Source organism: Halichoerus grypus, chromosome 12 (genome assembly GCF_964656455.1).
Source record: "Halichoerus grypus chromosome 12, mHalGry1.hap1.1, whole genome shotgun sequence".
Taxonomy (NCBI): domain Eukaryota; kingdom Metazoa; phylum Chordata; class Mammalia; order Carnivora; family Phocidae; genus Halichoerus; species Halichoerus grypus.
In genome coordinates, this window is record NC_135723.1 from 86,326,414 (window position 1) to 86,344,984 (window position 18,571).

The 18,571-nt window shown below is 53.6% G+C and overlaps 1 protein-coding gene across 2 annotated transcripts in view; it reads right to left on the minus strand.

Annotated features, from left to right (window-relative positions):
• PLXNA4 (plexin A4) overlaps positions 1-18,571 on the minus strand; it is a 419,546-nt gene that overhangs the window by 64,307 nt on the left and 336,668 nt on the right. For both annotated transcript variants that reach the window (XM_078059575.1, XM_078059576.1), the window contains exons 10-13: positions 12,821-13,021; positions 5,913-6,009; positions 5,331-5,521; positions 1,383-1,534 (exon numbers count right to left, since the gene is read on the minus strand). In XM_078059575.1, coding sequence (XP_077915701.1) covers positions 1,383-1,534; positions 5,331-5,521; positions 5,913-6,009; positions 12,821-13,021 — 641 coding nt within the window. The remainder of the gene's footprint in view (positions 1-1,382; positions 1,535-5,330; positions 5,522-5,912; positions 6,010-12,820; positions 13,022-18,571) is intronic.

Genomic DNA, 18,571 nt, shown 5'->3' on the forward strand with positions numbered 1-18,571 from the left:
ATTAGAACAGTTGCACTTCCCTTACTTGAAATCAAATAAATTCTCACCTGCATTTTCTTCTAATCATTCCACAGATTTATTTTTTTCCACTTAACTCTTTAATCTGTCTGCAATTTATTTTGGTGTATAATGTGAAATGAGGGTTGGATATATTTTTTTTTTATGAGAGTTAACCCCCACTGCTTATTGACTGATCTTTGCTTTCCTTGCTGATTTGAAATGTCACCTTTACCATATACTAAATTTTTATGTATCAGGATTCTTTTCTGGGTGTTCCATCTTCTTCCACTGATCTAACTAGTACCACGATATTGCAATCATGTGACTTTATAATCATATATTTTCTGTTTGGCTATGCAGGTCCAGAGTAGGGCATTTTAAAGTTCCCCAAATCACAGTAGATTGGTAGCAGTTGGCTTTGGTTTTGTTCTAGGAAGGACTCCAAAAGTTGAAAGAGCCACAGAAAGCTCTTTGGGCAAATAAGCCATGAGGGTACCAGGGAGGTGAATTCCATCAAGAGTAGATCCTTCAGTCACAGGAACTACTAAGAGTGCTTTAGGAAGCTCTGGATGGAAATCAGATGGTGGTACCGACGGCTCCAGAATCACTAAATCTGGGCAAGACCCAGCAAGCGGACAGGTAAGCTGTACTGACGTACCTAAGGGAGACCTAGAAAGTGTCAATAACTTACTTGTTATTAAGGACAAGTGGCTAGGTGTCGCTCTGGGAGGGGCGGTCGAGATGGTATAGAATATAGATTCTGTTGTGCTGGTAAACATTTCATGGGGTGTTTGCTGGGCTGGAAAATTGTATTTACTTATTTACAAGGCAATGATACATGACTCTCACATCTCCTCTAACAGGTGGGCTGGGAGGTAAAGGTTGATTATGGAATGACCCACTCCATGCTCCAGCAGCCTTTGCATGGAAAAAAACAATCCCAGAGGCCTCCAGGCTGGAGTGGGTGTGAGGTTTCATTTTCAGTCTCCACAGAAAGTAGCAGAGCCTCAGCTTCTTTCGTAATTGGAGGAGGACAGGAGTGGGGACTTGGGGATGGCAAGGGGGTAGGGAACTGAACTCATACTTCTCTTGCAGATTTTAATTTTGCTTTGTCTTGTCACCACCGATGGCCACACCTCAAGGAGGTAGCGATCACTTTTCTCTTCCCTCCTGGCCCCATGTCCCCTTTCTACACTTGCCAATATGGCAGCTAGCTAGTTCAAGAGCTGGGGAGGACACTAGAATGTTAGGGGCATTCTACCTCCCCCACCACCCTAACAGTCTCTAACACTGTTGGCCATTGGCTGTCAGTTGTTGGCCAGGAAAGGCGAGTCAACACCAGATAGCCACACCACCCTATGTCTCATGGGGCCTCCACTTACTGTTCTGCAGGGATGTAGCCATCCACCAAAGGGCTGCACTCCACACCGGCCACCTTGACGTGGGAGGCGATGTCCCGGAATTCCAGGCCCAGGTTCTCCCCTCGGATGGTGACCTTGGTGCCCCCTTCCCGGGGACCTGTCACTGGGATTATCTGGAGGGAGGAAGCAGTGATTTGGACAGGCACTAAGATAGAGCCATCCCCCACTTGCTGCTGGGGCAAGGAGAGGCGTCTGGCTCTTCCCCACCTCCGTGTGAGTCTCTGAATTGGACCCACATCCACAAGGGCACCCAGGTCTGGGACTGTCAATGGCAGGAGCTTCTGGTAGAGCAGTCCGTGTTTGTGTGTGGTATTAGGAACAATGTTCAAATCCTCTCATTCGCCTCCCTATTTTGTGGAAGAGATGAGGGGATGGAACGTGATCTACATTGTTACCGGGTAATTCATAGAAAATCAAGGAATAAAGCCTTTAGGCATTTGCTTGTGTTGTTCCATTCTGAAGGAAAACCAAAAAAAAGCCCTCTTAATACCCACAGCCCTCCACACTATGGCAAGCCACCCAGTTTTCAAGATCCTTCTCAAATGTCCCTTCTCCATAACCAGTTGTTCTCTCTCTCCACTGAAATTTCATGCTCCTCTCATGGTAACAATGATTTGTGTCTGAATCCTCCTCATCCTTCAGATCCTGAGTCTCTGAGTGCGAGAATGGTGTCTTACTTCCTGTGGACTTCTCAATGATGGCACCATATTTATTTCTTGAGTTGTCATTGGGCTGGAAACCACAACCACTCAGCATCTTCCTGGATTTAGAAGAGCATTTGCCACGGCCCCTTGTCTTCACTGTCTGGCTTGGTTTCTAACAGAGATGGGCTTAATTTAGACTTTACCTTCATATACTGGCCCAGATGACTGGGTTTTCTTCCTCAGATGTCACCATTGGTGTTAAAAACCCACAATGGAAATGTTGGGAATCAACAGCCAAAGGGCCTGTACGTGTTCCCATGATCGAATTGCGACGTCCCACGGGAGTGACTTTAGTGGCAGAAGATGTTCTATACCAGCCTCTCTGTCATTCGAAAGACCAGAGAAGGGCACATTTCCCATTCCTGGTGTCTCTCAACACCAGCGCCTGGATCTTGGCCAATGTCCATGGGATCCCAACTGAAGGAGCTCAGACAGCCCACCTCTTCACATTTCCTACCCTCTCTACCCTCAAAGGTCACAGCCTGGAGAAGGGGGGAGTAAAAGAAACCAGCCTGGAGGGACAGCTTCGCTGGGGAAGGCTGTTCACCGACAAGTTAAGACAGTTCCTTCTTCCTACCCATGCATGTTTGTGGGTGAGTGTGCACATGAGGGTGAGGGTTTTCACGTGTGCTCCTGTGGCAGTGGAAAGACAGGTCCCTTGGAGACATGGGCCCATTTCTATGTGAGGGCGGTGGGCAGATGTAGGGAGGGCCGGAAGGGGGAGTGCATGTCCTTCCCAAATGCCTGCCCAGCCAGTCCCCAAAGTCCCACTGGCCCCCGGCAGCAGCGGGTACATGATATTCCAGCCTGGGCATGTTGTCCTGAAAAAGGAGCTTTCTCTCTGGCCCAGTCCTTGGTTCCCCAGCTCCCCGGAGGGCCAATGCCAGTGCGGAGCCAGTAAATAGCCTCCCTCACAGGGAGACTTGTTTAATTTGCCATCTCCTCCCTGTGATTTTCTTGGTCTCAGGCCAAGAAGAAAGCAAGTCCCACTGTTTGTGGCAGACACACTCTTAGCAATCACGCATGGCAGCCCCCAGGGATGGTTCCGTGTTAAGGGCTCTGCGGGTGGGGGTGGCTGGGAAGGAGAGGGACCAGGGCAGGCCCAGGGCCCTTCTGTAGGTTAAATGCCTGTCTTTTGCCCCCATTTGAGAATCGCTGTTGAGATTCCCACCCATGCAGGAGAGTGAAGTAGAGGCTAAGGGAAACTGCCCATGTCTGGAAAACCAGGGATGTGGAGGATGAAGGGGCTGGAGTGGGGGGCACATACAGAGGGGCCACCACCAAGGAGCCACCTTGCTGAAGGAGGCTGTGCGCTCACATAGGTCAAGCTCCCTACCTGCTTGTACACATCCCTGGTGTGTGTGCATAATTGTGAGTGGAGGGGTGAGGGAGTACATCCATGGGTGTCTTGCCTCCATGGTGAAAGAGAGCACTAGAGGGGCAATCCAGAGACCTGGGATTCAGGACCTGTTTGATTTAGGCTTTGGGGAGAGGACATTAGCATCTCTGAGCATAGCTCTTTATATCTGGGAAAGGAGGCTGCTAACCCTGGCTTTGGCAGGCATTCTAGCTTGAATTGTGTCCTCCCCAAATCCCTCTCTGGGAATCCTAATGCTCAGTACTTCCAAACGTGGCCGTATTTGGAGAAAGGGTCTTTACAGAGGTCATCAAGTTAAAATGAGGTCATTAGGGTGGGTTCTGATTCCACAGGACTGGCATCCTCAAATAAAGAGGGAATTTGGACAGAGACACACAGGAAGACGAGGAGAGGGGACTCAGGGAGAAGATGATGGGCTGCTGGCCACGAGAGAAGCTGGAGCAGGTCCTCCCGCGGAGCCCTCGGAAGGGCTGGCCCTACCCACACCTGGGTCTCCACTCCCAGCCTCCGGAACTGAGAGACGAGGAATTTCTGTCACTGAAACCATTTGGTCTGTGGTATGGTGTGGTGACAGCCCTAGGAGCCATATGGCAGTGTTGCTGTGAGGATGGACAAAGTAAGGGATATGAAAATATTTTGCAAACTGAAGCACCACGCCCATATTTTCCTCTTATTATAACTGCCACTCTTAGATGATCGGGTATGTGTGTGGTTGTGAAACTTTGCACAGAGCCACATACCTGTCTATCCTTACTATGTATGGAGAAGAGACTACGCTCCCTTTCCTCTTTTTGTCTCTACCCCTCTCTGCTTTGTTATTAAAATCATCATCCTCCGTGGCAAAGAGGTGTTGAGTACCTACAATGTGCAAAGCACTGGGCTGAAGACACAGAGGGTCCCACTGTTGAGACCCGCACGCCTCTTCTTTGTTTTACCAGGGGAGCACGGTTGGGGGGAGCTGAGGGGGTCTTTCTTCTGGGAGTGGGGAGTGGGGAGGTGAAGACACCAAGTGACCTAAATAAACCCCAGGAACAGTGATCCCCTTGGCCTAGACATGGATGGGAACAGCTTTAACAGTGTCAAAGATGGATGAGGAGGTTGGTGAGATCCCCAGGGGCTCTGCACGGAGCCAGCATTCTGCATGATTCTCTCCTACAGTCCTTGTAACTCCTCTGTGAGATGGAACTTTAGACTCACTGCACAGGGGAGGAAGCTGAGGCAAGAAGGTAGTGATGAATTAGCCCCGGGACACCCAGCAATTAGCTGGCAGAACTGGGATTCCAGCCCTGTTCTCTGCATGTTTAGCTCTGCCCTGCCCCTCACTTGTCTTTGCTCTCCGCCTGTGTCCACTGGGCCCTCCTGAATGGTGCTCCAAATCCATTTCTGCCATCTACCCGCCTAGGTCTTGCTTTGAATGAGTCCGGGGGGGTCTCACAATTTCCACCCTCTCCACCTCCCAAGGGCTGGGCTCTGCGCCCTGAAGCTCCACGCAGCCTCTGCTCATGGCTGACTGCTTGGTGAGGCTGTCCCTGATGGAGCTTAACCGCCTCGTCCCCCAGACTCTTAGAGACAAAGGGACAGTGGCCAGGACTTGGAGTCATGTTTGACACAGCTCAAGTGGAGACTCCAACAGGACAGTTGAGCCCCTCTCTGTTTTCCACCTTCCTTCATAAGGGAAGGACCAAGCCCACAGCTTCTGGGGATGCTAGGCAGGAAAACAAGGATGCCCCCAGCCAGCCCTGGTAATCAGCGTGGTGGCTGTCACCACGGCAATGCATGGCAGGGCCTGGCTTGGCCACCCAGAGTGCCCCGAGGCCCCCGGCTTACCTCTGTGATGCGGGGGTTGGTGCACCTGCTGTTGGCGCCCGACAGCTCCAGCCACTGGCTCTCATGCACGGGGCAGTGCTGCCGCAGGGTACACTGGCCCTGGCCCTGGCACCAGCCGCACTGGAAGTCCAGGTCCGCCTTGAGGCACAGCCCGCAGCTCTCCCGCATGGCTCCGCACTTATACAGGTGAACTGTGGACGAAGGGCAAGAGGTCCTTTGGGGTGAGAGGGGGAGCAGGAGGGGATGGGACTGTGGACCAGGAGTGCCGTCCCGGCCTCGGAGGATGAGCCACAAGCGGCCTTGTTCCTTCAGCCATTGTGACACAGAGAAGACCAGAAGAGAACTTCGGGGCCGGGCCGCGAAGCTGGACTGGGAATTGGGGCTCCCTCCAGCATCGGCAGGGCTCTGTCGGCCCCAGAGCCACTGCCCACGGTGGGCCCACACCTGGGAGGTCTCAGAGCAGTGGAGAGGCGAGGAGAGCAGGCTCAGAGCCGGAGGGAGGGATAGAATCACAGGTGCCCTGGAATGCAGCGCCGCTCCTGCCGTCTGCCCTGCCTCCCCGCCGGGGCCCAACTTCCTCACCTTTGTTCTGAGCTGGGTTGTCAATGTTGAAATGCCCGTTCCACACAACGGTCAGCTCCACCGGCAGATTGTTGATCTCCATCCCTTCATACGAATACTGCAGCAGGTTGGGGGTAGGAACGAAAAAAGCTGGGTCACAGAGATTTCTAGGGAGAGCCGGCTCTTCAGCCTGGGGCTCCCAGGGGTGCTCAGGGCTAAGGACCTGCCATAACTGTACGTGTGTCGAGTGCATGTGTGGGTACACACCTGGGGAGGTGTGGCTCAGGGAATGGGGTGCAGGCAGGGGGCAGGTGAGGCCTGGATGGGACACCCATTTGCAAAGTAGATTCCCTGAGCAGATGAGAGCAAGCTACTTGTCCCCCTTCCACGGATGTTGGCCCCCACCAGCTGGGCTTTCCCAGTGTCCTCCCTCACTGTCCAGGGGAACCCTGCCATTAGGCCCCCGCCAAGGCCCTTGATTCAATGTAGGAACTTTCATTTCTAGGACAAGTTCAGAGGAGGTGGGTGCTTTATCAAAGACCTGGAGAGGGCTGATCAATTCCCAGGCAGGGGTCGTGGGTGCAGGCACTAGAAAGGAAGGGGCTGCACTCCTCAGGAGCTGAGCTGAGGGAGGTGAGGAGAGAGGAGAGCTGGGTAGGGCTTACAGGTGAGGTGGGAAATCCCGAGGACACCCTAGGCCCCAAACCTGGGAATCTGGGTCAAGACTCCAAAGGCCTTCGCTGGCTCAAAGAGGCCAGGCCCCAGCTCTGTGGCTGCCCATGGGGGAGCTGCCTCTAGGCCTGCACAGGGCCCGCGCTGGGTCCTGCTTCCATGCCCTGCTCTCCTCAGCTTCAGTGCCCCACCCAGCTGGGTCTCTGCCTTGGGACTGTGTGCTGGGGGTGGGGGGGGGGAGGGTGAAGGAGGGGTAGGTGCCAACCCCCCCCATATCTGCCTTCTGATCGCAGACACTTCTCAATCTCCAGAGAAGGGGGGTAGGTGGCAGGAATTCTGGGCCTGCCCAGGGCAGCATTTCCAATCCGTACCTGGTGATTTTCTCATTATTCCACCAGATTCTGCCCTCCACAGGGGGTGGATGGAAGAACAGGAATGAGACAGGTTTTCTGTAAAGGAGGGGCTGAGGGCTCACAATTTGCTAGAGGGGTTCAGTCCAGGAGACCTGGTTTGAAGTGGTGTTTGCAGAGCCAAAGGCTCTTTTAACTTAGCTGAACTGTGGAGGGGCTGGGGTGTGGGGCGTGTGACGGACGTTATGGAGGCAGCGGATGGTCCCTCCTCAGAGCTGACCAGCTGTTGGTACCTCACTAAGGGGAGGGCAGCTACAGAACCTCGGGAATGCACAGCCTGGGGAGGGTCTCTGGCCTGTCCCGGTGCCTCTCCCTCTGGAGCCGACTCATAGAGATTCCTAGAGGGGATGTTTGTCATCCTAATCTTGGAAATTGCCCTAAATTCCTGAGTTACAGCATGAACATGAGTACGCCATGACGCTGGCGTATACGCATACGCATCGCTGCGGTGGCGCCCAGCCTTCTTCAGCTCTCCCCTAGCACTCCCCAGTTTTTCACCAACTCCCTGGAGACATGTGCCTAGGCCAGGGAGCCACGTTCAGGGCTTTCCCCACAGTGATGGTGGTTTGCACTGTACCACGCACCCTCTCATAGGATCTCCCTTGTGACCCGTGACACCTGGGCCAGGGCCAAGGTCTGGGCTCAGGCCAATAGAATCAAGCAAAGCTCCCAGCCCTGCAGAAACAACAGTGGGGCCTTTGATGATCGCTTCACTCAGCTGGTGACTCATAAACCTTTTGCCATGTACTGCAGCAATCAACTCCCCAGAGACTTCGTTCTCTGCCTCTGGGTCAGACTAGGTCGCTCTAAGGCATCCTGAGCTTTCTCACAAAAGCTCGTCCTCTCTAGACTGGTGGGTCTCAGGGTGGTCTGGGGGCCCCACTCGTCAGAATCATTTAGGGGGCCTACATGCAGATCCCAGGGCCTCCGCCTAGACCTGCTGGAACTGGAAGATGGGGATGCATTTCAAAGAAACAACTCTAGTGACTCTGGTGTTGCACGGAGTTAGGGAATCTCCACTCCCTGCGGGACGGGTGTGCGGGACGGGTGTGCGGGAGCAAGAGATGGGTGGGAGAGGAGGTAGGGAAGGGGAGAGGGAGAGAACACTTTTCCAGCTCTCCCTCCCATCCCCTCCTCCAGCCAAGCTCCACTTCCTCTCCTTCCCATCTAGCTCCCTCTTCCAAGGCCCCAGTGCAGGAAAGGTGCTAAGGGCCGGCTTCAGGCTGTTCTGGCCTCCACTCTAGGAGGGATGCTGGAATGAGGTGGGGGGCTAAGTCAGGATCCCAGCCTGGCTCCTGCTTCTCAGGCCAGGGTCTGGTCAGGATTCAATGTGGAAGCAGCAGGTGGTGACCGGGGGCCCGTCAGCCAAAGCTCTATAGAACCTCCAGGCCTCTCTCAGGAAGGCGCTGAAGTCCCCCAGAGGGCAAGGCAAGAAATTCTGCACATGTGTGCATGTGTGTGTCCGTGTGCACAAACGAGTTCACATGCAGCTGCCAGAGAAGAGCTCAGAGCACAAATCTGTGTGGTCTGTGTGTTCACACGCATTCTCGCACACATTGCTGTGAAGGGGTTCTGCAGGGCCCACCTGTGTGCGTGTGAGCCAACAACGTAAGTCTCGGTTTCCCCATTTGTCAAGTGGGGATTACAAACATTGCACACCTAACAGGACTCTTCGGGGGGTGGGGATAACCATCATTCCTCCGAGCACAGGGCCTGTCACATGGAATGAGCTCTCAAATATTACTGTGTGTTTTATGTCTCTGTGTATACATTTGGGGATGCTGTCCAAAAATATGTTGGTGTTTCCTGTGTTTATGTTTATGTGAAGTAATAATAGCAGACATTTATTGAGTGTTTATGCACCAGACACTTGGTACATATGGAGACGTGTGCATATGAGAATGCTTATGTGTTCTGGAGTGCATGTGTGTGTTTACACACATTCACTTTTCGAGGAAAATTGAAAATAAAAGACGTCAAGGACCAGAATGTGCTCGGCATTGCTTTATCTTTTTATCGCTCATTCCAGGGATCTTGACTATGAAATATTATAGAAGTCATTAACCCTGGGTCCTCCCCACCACCCCCTTCGTCTCTAGGGAGGTCACTCTCATTCCTGGAGGCTCTCTCCCCCTGACCTGTGTTTCACAGGGGGAGGGGGCCGACAGCTGGGGAGCCTGGACCACTGGCTCCCATCCCCCAGGACTCCCCACCTCTGCTGCACTTAGCATTCATATAGCTCTCTGTAATCAGCGGGCAGTTAATCTGCACAAAATCCAGAGCTGAGGGGAGAGTGTTTCAGGCTCTCAGGGGCCAGGAGGTTAAGTGTCTCATCAAGGTCTGGCATGCCACGGCCCGGCTCGGGGCTGACGTGGCTCATTACCTTGGGAAAGTGTGAACCTCTACCTTGGAAAGCAAAGACAAGACCTATATAATTTGAACATTCTTTCCTCGAACCATTCCCTGTTCTGAGCTCTGAGATATTGTGCTGAAAAATGCTACCATTGGGGCGGACAGATCTGAACAACGTAAGAAAGCTGTGTATGCTCCGTGTCCATCTCCAGGACCCCTGAGGGCTCAGCAGACCCACTGCTGGCCGGGTTCCAAGAAAGCAGGGAGGGGGCCAAGTTACCTCCCCGCCGGTCTCTCCATCCTTGTTTTGCACGTGGTAAATTGGGACACCAGGAAAAGATGGGCGGCTACTGTGGGTCGGTGGGAGCCCGGCCTGGAGCCGGCTGCCCCCTGCCGCCCACTTGCTCGCCTGATTGCCGGTGACTGGGGGGCGGGCCCCGGGCACTATTATTAGCAGCACTTGTCATTCTCCTGGAGCCTTGGTCTAAAGGAGGCCAAGAATCCCCACAGTTGCTCCTCCCTCCAACTGTTGCCTGTGAGCTGCCCTGTTTTCCTCCCACAGCCCCTCCTCCCCCACTGCTCTGGTGATGGCCCCGGGGCCTGTCCCCGAAATGTGGGCTGGAGGCGGCCTGTCTGCCCACCCAGCCCGGTGTCACACCCACGAGGAGTTTTCCTGTGTCTCTTTTCCTTCTCTGCTCTCCTCTGAGACCTCTTTGTCACCCACCTTCCTCTACCATCACAAACTCGGGGTTTCTGTTGGATTTCCCCACCCCACCACCCAATTCCAGAAAGTTCAGGGATTGAGGAAGTGAAACAACATGACTCCTCCCACAGTCCTCTCTGAGGCACATCAGACCTGGTTCCCAGGGATTGCACTCAGGCTGGGTATAAAGTGCTCAGTTGCTATTTTTTGCCCAACCTTTGATGGGGGGTATGTTATGAAGCTGGATTCAAGTTCTGAACTGGCTACTTACTTGCTATGTGACCTGGGGCTGGTTATATGCCCTCTCTGGGCTTCAGAGATCCCCTCTGTCACAGGATCAAGTATAGACACTCTCAGGTCTATTCCCGCCCTGATACTATGTTGTCCTCTGTAACTGTGGTACTATAACTATGGCAAAGGAGGCTTGCCCCTGATTATGACCCCAAAGTTTTTTAAGGAAGTCACTTGACCACCAGTGGCATCCTGGCCCAGACCAGCATTTCAACTGGGATCCTTGCAAAGAGAGGCTCCTGGGAAACATCAGAGCTGAGCCCTCCTGGACTGTATGATTCCAGAGGGTCCTGGTAGATAGAGGGGACTTTTCTTGGAATCTACCCTTTGTGGGGTATACCTCCTGTCGCCTTCATTTCTAAGACCTTAAAATGGTACAGAAAAAACTTTCCCATCACTTTCCTCACGAGGGTATTGAAATAAAGAAGGCTGAGCTGCTTTGGGAGCAGCGACCTCAGGTCCTGTGAACCGGCCCCTGGTGGGTGGGGGGCCTCAGATGCTGGCACAGGTACCCCACAGAGTACCCCGGATGTGGGGACCCACCCACCTGTCAGGGCTCCATTTTGTGCCTTTGTCCCCAGGAGGCCCTGACTCCCCCGCCCCGCCCCCCCAGTCAGGACAATTTGACCCCCAGTGGGCTCATTCACAGAGTCCGGCCTTGCTCGGGAGCGCTGAGAACAGTGGGTCCCAAGGCACTGAGTTCTGACCAAGGAGTTTATAGGATGAACTCAGGCTGCTACATGGGGCGCCCTCGTCTATTTAACTGAGCCAGAGGAAGCCCGGGGCCTGTGAGGCCCCATCTTGTAGTGTCTGGGGAAACAAGGGTTCAATCATCAGAGGCCACAGAGTGTCCTCCTTCCTGACACCTCTGGGAGCAGATTCCCTGGGACAGCGTCTCTGACAAAACAGACTTCTCTCTGGGGCCTACACCCCTATCTGTCCTCCACTGACTCACATGTGGGGCTCAGGCTTTTTCTTCCCACAGGAACTCACTTACTTATTTGGGGGAGAAGCACTTGAGCCAAACCCTTGGGGCTGGTCTGGTTGGCCTCAGGATTTATGAGAAAACAGGAGGTGTTTAATAGCCCATTTGCTTGCAGGTTTAACCTGGAACGCTGCAGAAATCTGCCAAACAGCCTGGCCGCCAGGACAGGAGGGAGCTGTGGGGACACATCTGGGGTTTCCGAGGTTGAGCCATCAATTGTCCGTTTGGTCCCTGCGATACTGAAGGACCTTGGGCAAGCATGTGGGCCTCTCTGAGCTCCATTTACCCCTAGATTTTTTCCTGCAGGGAGAGTGCGGTGCCCATGAACTGCTTTGTCCGGGACTCTCCTGGTCCTATAGCACATGCCCAAATACAGTCACCCTATATGAGTACCTAGCAGGAAGGATGAATGCGAGGCAGGGTGACATAGGAGGACACCCTGAATCCAGATCCAGCCCCGCCCCCCCACTAGCTGGGTGAGCTTAGACATGTCACTTTATTCTGACCCTGAGGTGCATGGAGCTTCGGCCCCTTCTCAGGCCTGCCTATATATTTAATTTTGTCTTTATTACATTTTATTCTTAAAAGAAGGTCTCCCAAATCATATAGGTCCCAGCCCCACAAACCTAGACCTGCCCCTGCTTCTGGGCATCCAGCTCCTCATTTGTACAGTGAGGAAGCATATTAAGGTTTCCTACAGCTTGAAAATGTTATGAGTCTAAAAGCCTAATGTTTGTCTTTGAGCGTCGGGGTACAGAGGAGTAGGCCAGAAAGAGAATGAGAGAGAGCAGAGTAGTGGCTGGGAAGACCACACGGTCGGGAGAGGGGCAGCCAGATGGGAAAGGTGATGCATAGCTGGGGCACGTGGTGTGGTACCCAGGAATCAGGCGATAGCCATCGGCAGTGGGGGGGCAGGGGGTCGGGGGGGCCGCTGGCCCATCGGTGGTCGGGCGTGGACCTAATGTGGATTTTCTAAACATTGGGCAGGTGTGTGCTGATCTGAGCAGCACCCTTCTGGCTAGCTCCATCCTGTTCCACCACTCCCTTTGCAGGGGTCTGGTCTGTCTCGGAAGCCTCTGTGCTGGAGATGGTCTCTGTGCAGGTCCAAAGGCAGCAGTGGGCCTTTGGGGCCTCAAACGAGGCACTCAGGTCAGCCCTGGAAGGAAGGCAGGGCCCAGGGACTCCAGAGCTCATCTCAGCGAGGATAGACATGGATGTTCCTGGAGCCCAGCACACCCTGCAAATAATTCTGCCCACAAACGGTGCTCAGCAGCCCCATGGCAGGTCTCCAAGCCCCTGCCGCTGCAGCCCCTGCCCTTGGGCAGACATTTGGTGACCTCAGAGCCCAGCACTCTGCTGGGACGAGCATCCGAGGCTGCGCCAGGAAAGCAGGGCTGGAGGGAGCAGTTCGGCAGGGGGCTAGACTGTTCTGTGCCTGTTTGGGGAAATCCCTCGGAGCTGAGCTGACTTGGCTCTAGAGAGGAACGAGGAAGGGGTGGAGGCGGGGGGCACTCACAGAGGTGTTCTGGCACTGCACACTGGAGCTGTTGAAGCGCAGGGCGGGCACCCTCTGCTCCGTGCCCTGGATGCTGAGAATGCATTCGTACCCGCGCTGCCCGGACTGCGGCTGGGGGAGGTTCTTGGCCTTCAGAGTGATGGGCTTGATCACCTCCACGGGCACCAGGATCTTGTCCACTCGCAGCAGCTGGGGGCAGTCCTGGAAGAAACAGTACAGCTCGGGCTGGGGAGCGGGAAGCTGAAGCTTCTCCAGACACAGCCCAGAGGTCTGCCCTGCCCCACATTCCTGCGGACACAGTCACAGAAGGTTCTAGACACTGCTGTCCATCCCCCTATCCCCAGCCTCTATGTGGGAGAGAACGGGTCCGAGAAATCCCAGATCCCACAGTCACCATTTGGGGGCCACTTCTCACTGCCCACCCTCTGCGGGTTCCATTTTAATGCCCTCCAGACTCTGACACTCTTGGTTGCCTCTTCCCAGCCCCCCTCCCACCCTAGCAGAGACAGACTCTGCTGCTAAGTGTCCCATGTCCCACCTTGGGGCTGATGACCCCTGTGCTAGGCTGCCAAGAGTTGGGACAGAGAGACCAACAAGAGCAGCTCTGCAGTGAGCCCTGGGCCCCAGCTCTTGAAAGTGGGTCTGGACCACTGCAGGAGGGCCCGGGAGGGTCTTCCATACGTGGCTGAGTTGGGCAATGAGGAATGTTCTGGAATGAGCTCCAGAGACCTTTTAAAATCGAGAAGCTTCTGACTGCCCTCTGTGGCACCTGACCCCATGGAAATGCCCCTCAGAGCAGATACACATGGAGCACCTCTTGGATGCTAGCAATGAGCACACTCATCCCTCAGGCTAAGTGGGGCCCAGAGAGCCTTGGGGGATGGAGGAAATGATTGGGCCCTTTTTCCCTGAGGTAGTCAGCTCTGTTCCGGGAGGGCAGGGGGAAAAATGGGGTCAAATACAGAGTGTGGGTGCTCTGTCTTCTGTCCAGAGGTGGCAGGTGGCATGTAGCTGGATTCTGAGGACCTGGGTGGAAGAGAGTCAGTAATGCCAGGCCCGATGGGCATGGGCAGGAGCGAGGCCTTCTGCAGACACATGCAGGGCCTGGACCCCCCATGTCAGGCAGGTCCCAGCATCCCCTAGACGACTCCTGTTATGACACTGTTTGGGTCATGCTGAGCCAGGTGGTTTCCGGGCAGGCTGGCCATCAAAAGCCTGGTACACCCATCTTCTAAGGATGCTGCTCTCAGCAGAGGCTGCTGGCGTGTAACCCCAGCCTTCCTGCCCAGCCGAGTAAGACAGAAAGCAGCTGCCGGGGAACGGCTGACTGGAGGGGTCTCAGGCAATCAGGCAGCTGACAGCTGTCCCTCCTGGGTCTGAAGGCAAGCACGAGCCCCTTCTGTCATTGAAAGTTGGGAGGGCGAAGACCCGCATTCTAGTGCCTGCTGAGCTTCTGACAAGCTATGGAACCTGAGCACATCACACCCCTACTTGGAGACCCAACTTCCTTATCCGTCAATCCGATGGGATCCAAGGATCCATTCAGCTCTTCCCAGTCCTGGTTCCGTGATTTGGGGTGGTCTCGCCTCTGTCCTTCCTCATTACCCTGGAGGCTTACTACAGGGGAGCGAGCACTCCAGGCCCATCAAACTAACCCCCTCTCTCCTTCAGGCTGCCCGTACCTTTATTCTGCAAGGCAGCTAGCCGAGGTCTGGCAGACCCAGCAATCTCACTTCGGGATATATACCCCAAGAAATTGAAAGCGGAGACTAGAACTCGTTCGCTCATGTTCATAGCAACATTATTCACCACACCAAAAGGTGGAAGCCACCCAAGTGTCCATTAGTGGATGAATGGATGAACAACGCGTGATACATACTGAAAATGGAATATGATTCCATCTTAAAAGGAGGGAAATCTTAACACACATTACAGTGTGTCTGAATATTGAAAACATTATACTAAGTGGAATAAGCCAGGCACAAAAGGACAACGATCACATGATTCCACTCATATGAAGCACCTAGAATAATCAACTTTATAGAGACAGAACGGTGGTTGCTGGGGGAGGGGAAATGGGGAGTTAGTCTTTCACGGGGACAGGGTTTTGGTTGGGGGAGACGACAAAGTTCTGGAGATGGATGGTGGTGATGGTTGCACAACAGTATGAATGTACTTAATGCCACGGATCTGCACTTAAAACTGGTAAAGATGGTAAGTTTTATGTGTGTATTTTTCTACAATTAAAAATAAATGAAAACACAGAAGAGCAGCAGGAGGGGAGAAGGGGCAGAGTGCTGAGCCTGGCACGTGGTCCTGAGACTCCAAAGCGCATGGGTCTCCAGGGACTCAGGTCCCATATGGAGAGAGTTTTAGCAGCTCCATCCTATGCTCCTGCCTTGGCTGCCACCTCAGCAGCCGCCCGCCCCAGCAAGATGAGAATGCAGGACACAGAGAAGACAAGAATGATTTAGTGAATAGGAGGATGCACAGGACTGGAGCAGGAGGTGTGTGATGTTGGAGAATCAAGAGAGATCTATGAAACGCAGGGAGTCTCAAGCCAGAGGGTGCTGACTGCCCTCTTCTCTTTTCCTGAGACCCTGGGCAGCTCTCCTCTCCCTAAAGCATGCACAAGCCTGACCTCCCCTCCTGCTCCATCCACATCGGCATCATTGGGGAGCTGGGTCTGTGGTTGCATTTGGAGTAAGAGGAGTTCTGGATCTCTCGCTCCCATCTCCTAGAGCAAAATGTTACTACTGTCCATGAACAACGCTCAGGAAGTGTCTGGAATCTGGTAGCCCTCTGGACCAACCTAATGGATCCCTTCTACTTTGCAAAGGAGAAATTGAGGCAGGGAGCAGAAACATCATGGCTCAGTATCAGCAGACGTGTTGGCAGCTGAAGAAGCTGACCGCCAGCCCACCGTCTTCCCTCCCCTTAATGAAGGAGGCAAGTTCCTCCTGGTGGGCCGGGACCACATCAGGAGGAAGCAGTGGGTCTGGAAGGATCTCCCCGCGCCCAGAGGGACTTCAGAGCTGCTGTACCCTCCTGTGAGGGCTGGGACCTTGCCTGGGGCTGGGCTGCTTCTAGTCCAGGATGTGGGCAGACGCGTAAGCCTCTCTTCCCCTGTAAGATTCTCACTGAGGCTTGGCGCGCGTTCTTTAATGAGTCCTGATTGCCAGTGGCCCCATAAAGACCTAGTTTGCATATAAAAAGGTTGGCAGGTCTGAGAGTAAGTTCATTAATAATAATTGGAGAGGCCCAGAGCTGGGCTGGGCCCATTTTCCTCTGGTGGCACTGACGATTGACCCCAGTGTCCCTCCTAATTGAAATGTAAAATGGCAGTTTTTCCCTAGGCAGCAAGGCATGAAGGGACCATCGCCACCACACTGCCCCCTCCTCCCACCCCAGCTCCTCAGACCCTGACCTGCGTCACACGGAGATTCCAGGTGTAAAACCACCTCTGCGGCTAAGGCTCTTGGGAAGTTGCAGAGAAACCCCCCTGTTTCTCTCTGACTTGGGTCCCAAGCACCTCCACCAAGGCCTAGGGCTCAGACAATCACCTCTGAGAGTCCTTCACTAAACTGGTTGGGGAGTCACTAGACTCTGAACACAAGCCTATCTTCCTCCTGCTCATTTCAGAGCCTTGAAAGGGCTCTAATCGTTGCTTGGCTTAATGCTTAGTGGGGATTAAAAACTCCTCCTCCAAAGGGCTTTTGGGGGGAGGGTATCCCCATGAACTACCACATATAAAGCGTCTGACACAGACAGAACAAGCATTCAATAGATGTTTGTCTCCTCCTCATCTCCCGCTGCCGGGTTCAGGCCGCGCCTTATCCCTCATCTACTCCCCTTTCCTACATCGCTTCCAAAGGACCCGTCTCCCCTGCTCCCGCCTCTGTGCGCTTTTCACAAACACCCCATCAGCTCCCACTGTCCAGCTTTTCCCACCCCTTCTAGGCTGCAGAACCTGACGATTTTAACAGCTCCAAGTGCCCCAAACACAGGGGGACAGGGACAGAGGCCCCGGATCTGTCCACTGCTCTTCTAACAGTGGAAGGTGACATCCTGAAGCAGCATGTTCTCTGTGCTCTGAAACGGGACTTCTGCCAGCCAACCACGTGGCTTTGGGCAAGTCTCCCAAACCGTCTGGGTCTCCTTGGCCACAGAATGAAGAGGCTGGTTTGGATTCCATGAATTTTATGGTCCTAGTTCTATTATTAACCCAATAGACGACCTGGGACACACCATTATATAGCCTTTCTAAAGCTCAGTTTTCCCATCTCTAGAATGGGATAACAGTGTCTGCTGAACTAGCTCTGGGTATAGTATTCAAAGGTGGATCAGCTGCATGAACACTGGAGGGGCCTTCTGGAAGGGGCCATTTACCTCCCAGTAGGGAAGTATTTTAATATTTTAATAACTGGCACATTGGAACCTAGTACAGTCTTACAGGCGGTATGGTTCTGGTGGGCAGTGAGTGGTGCTGTCATGATTCTAGTTAACACGGCACAAGGGCTTCAGGGATTCCATCCAGCGCACATCCTACCACCTCCATTACCTCCCCCGTGCTTTCCCATTTGCTATCTTGTTTCACAGCCCAGTACGTATAATTGCCCCACGTTCATGATAAAGGAACTAAGGACACTGGTCACCTCATTCAGTTCCCACAATGATGAACAAAATCTTTTCACCTGATCATCTTCCTGACTTTCATCCCCAGATGATGATCTAGCCCCCATACAGAATTCCTCAGAAACGTAACACTCCTCTCTTTCAAGGAAGAGATGTCTCCGAGCTACCGTAAGAGAGAGGGCCAGCTCTTGGAGGTGGAAAGCACCTGCATTTAACAAGATCATGTGGAGACAAATGAATGCATACATTCAGAACCAGATTCCCTCGGAGGCTGTTTTGCCTGTGGCTACACTCTGCCGTTGTAAGAACTGCGGGTTGAGCGTAACAGTGGTTTGAGGTGCAAGGAAATCTTGGACGTCTTGGCTTTCAGGCGGTGGGTCCAGGGGGCTCCCGGTCAACTGTCCAGGCCCGTGCACATTTTTGGTTTTCACCGAAATGCACACAGAAGTAAAGATAGCACCGCTAATTGGAGGGAGCAGGAACATCAAGCCCAAGTGTGAGAGCAAAGAGAGGCCTTTCCATCCACTGTGTCCCGCATGTCAGTAGCTGCTTTGCACAGAGGTTTCATTGCATATTTAAATAACTGAACAAGGACATGAAGGATGCTGTGGAGCTGAGAGAGAAAACACTGCCCTTAGGGCTGGTGCTGCCTGGGGAGGGGCGGTGGTAGGCCTGGGGATTTACAGCCCCGGTGCGTGTACAAGATGAGGGCTCTAATTCTCCAGGTTGTTACAGCAAGATGGGGGAACTGGGAAGCTCTGGGGGAGTGCGGGGCACGGGCGGCACCTAGGGGCAGCTAAGGAATAAGTGATCTGCAGGGTATGGCTCTCCACCAATGTCACCCCGGCCCCCATCAATTCCAAAGAAGCCAGCCCTAGCCCTAACCAACCCCCTCCCAATTTACACTCACCTTCTCAGACCCATGGTGCCCAATACAAAAATGTAACACACCATATATTTTCTTGCTGTTCCCCAAGTTTATAATGCCATTAGTGTGATCTACGATGGGCTGGTTTATGGAGAGAGCAAAGTAATAATACAGAAAGGAAATACCCATAACCTCAAGGGGGGGAGGGTGGGGCAGACGAGATTGATGGAAAGTGCAGTTGTCTGGAG